We start from the raw sequence: 4,787 nt of genomic DNA on the forward strand, positions 1-4,787 counted from the left end.
CAGGATCAATGACTTTACTACAAATGGACTAGAAAAATGAACACAATCGAGTTATGGTATGCCTAACATATTTGGGCAAAATTCCACGAATAGCCATGGGTTACAATTGTTGCATTAAGACGTGGCAATCATGAGACTTCATGCCAAAAAGCTTTAAGTTCTACATCGAGCCTAAACTCTAAATATTTAAAGAGTATCCACCTTCACACTTTTTAAACGAAGGTAAAAACTTATCTTCTCTTGTTTGGACATTGTGTAACATCCGAGGGATTTATGATCTCGCGAACCATGGACAAAAGTTGGACGAAAAAAATAAAAAATAAATGAAAATGACAATTTTTAAATTTCGTTCAACCTTTTTGCCTTGGATCCTCACCAAGCCGAGACATAAAGACCATATTGCCTCGGCTGCCTAGTAACCACTACCTAAAAAACTGCCAATAATTATATTTTAAATATATAAAATGGGTCAGTATATGAACCGAAGCCAAAAGGGGTCTACTGCATCGATTGGAAGGGCAACCGAAGCTAAAAGTTCCAAAAAATCTCTCTACAGATCTGATGTTTCAACTGACAATCTTTTTCAAAAAGGGTTATGGCCTCGGTTCTATAAGGAACAGATGCCATATACCCTTTTTGAAAAAGGTGGACAGTTGAAACCTTAGGGTGTTGTAGTTGGTGAAAGGGATTCTATAGGGTCTATGGTCTCGCTTCTGCAAACAATTGAGGCCAAAAGTACTGCATAGAGATTTGATCTGCAAAAAGCCAGAGAATGTCAATTCTGCAGACGGGTATGGGCTCGATTTCGAACCGAGATCAAATATCCTATAGAGATATTTATATCCGTTGAAAAGTTTATGTGCCTTGTCAGTTTGGCAAACCCTATGGCACCGATTGCTTAGGGAACCGAGGCCATATAGTCTTTATTGTTTCAGTTGGTTTGTAACTGAAGCAATAGATTCGCTAAAATTTGAAAAATGCCACCGCACCATGTTATGTTTCGGTTTCTTGTAAACCGAAGCATAATATGCGCAATAGAAACTCTTTTTTTTACTAGTGATGACCTATTAAGTGCAACACAACGATAACAATCTTTCGATCTAGGACTCGTTCATAGCTTGTTATACCAACTCTCATAGATTACATGTTATAAAACCCCGGAAAAATTGCCATTTGGTTTGTGAATATTGCCGAGTAAATCATAACATCTTCACAAGGTTAAAGATTTTATTTTCTGTGAAACTGCAAGGCTCTTCCGCAAGCCAATGAGATTTTTCCAACGTTCTTATTTTTCTTTTCTTTGAAACCATTTTGACCAGTAGCCTTATGCGGGATTCTTGTGCGGATCATAGGATTTAGGCTGGTACACAAACTCTATAAATAGAATGTGGTGCATTCTCCAAAATACACCATTTTCTCTCATTCTCCTTTCTTTTTATTTTCTTCCTCTTTTTTCTTTCTTATAATATCCTTTTGAGTTTACTTTTCTTTTTCCTCTTTTTTAGAGTTACTTACTAATTTGGTATCTCGTAAATTTTTGGAAAATTTCTATATTATATCCTGAGAGTCTTGCACATTATAGTAAGGATAAATATTTTAAGTAAGATAGATCTTCACATCGGGAAATATTATTTTTGTACATGAAATTATGCGAAATGATAAGTTTATAATATATTTGGAGCACGAAAGCCGAATAAGAACAGCTGCCATTAACCGACAACATATTCCATTAAGCCCACCAAACATTTCCCAAAATAACGACAAAACCTTAAAGTGGCAAAGAAAACAGAGTTGCAGACATCATCACTGTTCATGCAGCGAAGGGAGTGAACCGCGGAACAGGCTTGCACGTAAGCGGCTTCGCCAAAAACACCGTCACTCTTCCCTCCTCCGTCATGTCAATGTCGTGACTCTTCCCATCATTCACCACCCAATCGAAGCACTGTATCAAACTTGCGAGTGTGGCTTGCATGACGAGTAACGCAAGTGAGGCTCCGGGGCAGCTTCTTCGTCCGCTTCCGAAGGGTAGAAGCTGGTAGTACTGTCCCCTCACGTCGATTTTGCCTTTTCCAAGCTCATCGGAAACCAAGAACCTCTCAGGGTTGTACTCCAGCGGGTTGTCCCAGTAGTTGGGGTCTCTGCCGATGGCCCACGTGCTGATCATGATGGTGGAGTGCGCAGGAATGTCGTAGCCGTGAACCTGGCACGTGCGCATGGCTTCTCGCGCGAAGATTGGGGTCGGAGGGTGCATTCTCAGAGTCTCCTTCACCACTGCTTGCAGATATGGGAGGTTAGGAATGTCTGACTCCTTCACCAGCCTCTCCTTTCCCACCACACACTCTATCTCCTCTCTCGCCTTCTTCAACACCTCCGGGTTTCGCACCAGCTCCGCGAGGGACCATTCCAGAACACTAGCGGGTCCGTTTGTGCCGGCGATGAACATGTCCTGTGGAACCGTTAAGCTTTCTCAGGTTAAGGGTTCAGTTCCATAGTTCAGATAAAACATCGACCACAACCTCTGTGATATTGTCTTCAGGTTTTATTGCTTGTTACTCATGTAAAGATCCATATTATTTTTAGATTCTTTATTTTTGTTTGAACATGCTTGTCACCACTATTATACCCTTGTTAAATTCCAAGGACAACCGAATGCATATAAATAAAGGGTGACAATGACAGAAGTTGGTCAAAGATGGAATGAGTCTAAAAGAGCCTCAAAATTTTTTTTTTCCAAATAGGGTATTACTAGGTTCGTACTCTTGCACATACTTTTGTGTAATGGAAAAATAAAAAATAACGAGTAAGATAATAAAATATAATGAGTGTAAACTATTTTTTTTCAAATGGAAATGAGAATAAATATATATATATTATAAAAATAAAATAATTATAAAAAGGAGATTTTTATATCTTTTTAAAATATAAAAAAATATGAAATAAAGATAAAAATTTATATGTAAAAAAGTATGAGTTTTCATTCACTGACCAGAGCAAAGGCTTTGGCACTTTCCCTAGTGAGTTTATTGTCAGCACCATCAGCTTCAATGAGGTTCAAGAGAATGTCGAAGAGATCTTTCTTCCTATCACTGTCAGCACCCGCTTTGGCCCTCGCCTCTTCGTGCTCCTTCAGCACCTTCTCCATCATCGTATCCACCTTGCGGTGCGTTTCCATGTTCTTCTTCCCATACCCCTGCAGATCAAAAGGCTTCGCAAACCCCAAAATATCTCCCAAGTTGAACGCCCCCAGCAACTCCCCCACTTCCCTCACCACCTTCCTCAACTGCGCCACAAAATCATCCGCACCACTACTCTTCTTCCCCATGATCATCCTCGTGATAATGTTATTCGTGTGCGTTATCAGCTCTTGCCTCATCACCACCTCCTTCCCCGTCGCCGACATCTCCAACATCCACTTCAAAAACGCTTCCACCTCGCTCTCGCGAATGCCCACAAAATGCTCCAGTGTCTTCCCGCTCAGAAGCTCCGTCATGCAAAGCTTCTTCAGGAAGCGCCAGTAGGTCCCGTACGGAATGAAAAAGTAGTCGGCGGCGCCGTACGTTAAACTCTCGCTCGCAATCATTAAGGGGCGGTTGCAGAACGCCTCTTCGGACGTTTTAAGGATCTCTTTGGCTGTCTCCGCAGACGACGCTACAACGATGTTTTTGTACCCGATCTTGATATGAATCAAGGGACCATAGCGTAGGGAGAGTTTGTACAGTGCTTGGTGAAGCACCGAACGGAGATAGGGCGCGTGTCCTAGTAAGGGTATTGAGATGGGAGGGCCAGGTGGGAGTTTCTGTGATTTTTTGAAGACAGAACGAATAAAAATGGTGGAAATGAGCCACAGGAAGAATAGAGCAAGGTAACCTTGTATGTCTATCATGGCTGTGCTGTTTAGTTTCTAGGCAAAAACAGTGTGTTTGAGGTTAACGAGTTAGATTATGTTGGCTCTTATATAGAGAAGCTGCCGCATGACATGAGCAACATGAAAGGTGGTATCAATCATATTTATGCTATAAATAAAAAAATACAAAAGTTACTACATTATTCATACAAGAACAAAACATCTCTTTCCAACCTATAACATAGAAAATGATTAATAGAAATTTTGATTTATCTAAACTTATTATACTTTTATTACACTGTTTTTAATGTACTTAAACTTATATAAAATTAAAATTTATATTTTTAAAATTTTAATATCTTTTAGTTCCAAACTTTAAAAATAAATATAATATTCTCAACTTTAATATTTAATTTTTTTATTAAACAATATAAATAATTCAAAAATCAATCTTTCACATAAAAAACTAATGTAATTAAATTAAAAAAAAATTAATTTTATTTATTTTTAAAATTTAAAAACTAACTGTATTAAAATTTAAAGAAAAACAAAATTTAATTTCGCTCAAAATTAGAAAAAAGTTGAAAACATAGTAAATCTTTCTTTTTGCCTCTCTCCTCTCATCACATCACATAATCTATAAATCTACCAATTTTTTCTAATACACCTTTTTAGTGCCATGAATCGTTACTCTAAAAAATGAATGCATTCATTTCACAATCCATTTTAATAATATCATGATATATATTATGTTGTCAACAAATATTTTCTTCTTTTTCCTAAAAAATCATCTTAACTTGTAAATAATTATACCATTACCGCTGTCAAGAAATTATGATAGAAAATTATTCCCGTGATGTTATAGCCAACACGATAACATGAATATAGAGAAGAGTAATGTTATACAAGCATCCAACTTTTCGCTCAATATCCTTCCAACACC

The 4,787-nt window shown here is 37.9% G+C and overlaps 1 protein-coding gene across 1 annotated transcript; it reads right to left on the reverse strand.

Annotated features, from left to right (window-relative positions):
• Nucleotides 1-1,612: 1,612 nt before the first annotated feature.
• LOC124825445 (beta-amyrin 24-hydroxylase) lies at nt 1,613-3,939 on the reverse strand. Its single transcript, XM_047298054.2, has 2 exons — nt 2,987-3,939; nt 1,613-2,446 (listed from the first exon to the last, which is right to left on the reverse strand). The coding sequence occupies exons 1-2, from the start codon at nt 3,881-3,883 to the stop codon at nt 1,811-1,813; spliced, it is 1,533 nt and encodes a 510-aa protein (XP_047154010.1). The 5' UTR covers nt 3,884-3,939; the 3' UTR covers nt 1,613-1,810.
• Between the last annotated feature and the right edge of the window lie 848 nt (nt 3,940-4,787).

This window comes from Vigna umbellata, chromosome 5, assembly GCF_029865625.1.
Source record: "Vigna umbellata cultivar VRB3 chromosome 5, Vumbellata_1.0, whole genome shotgun sequence".
NCBI classification, from domain to species: domain Eukaryota; kingdom Viridiplantae; phylum Streptophyta; class Magnoliopsida; order Fabales; family Fabaceae; genus Vigna; species Vigna umbellata.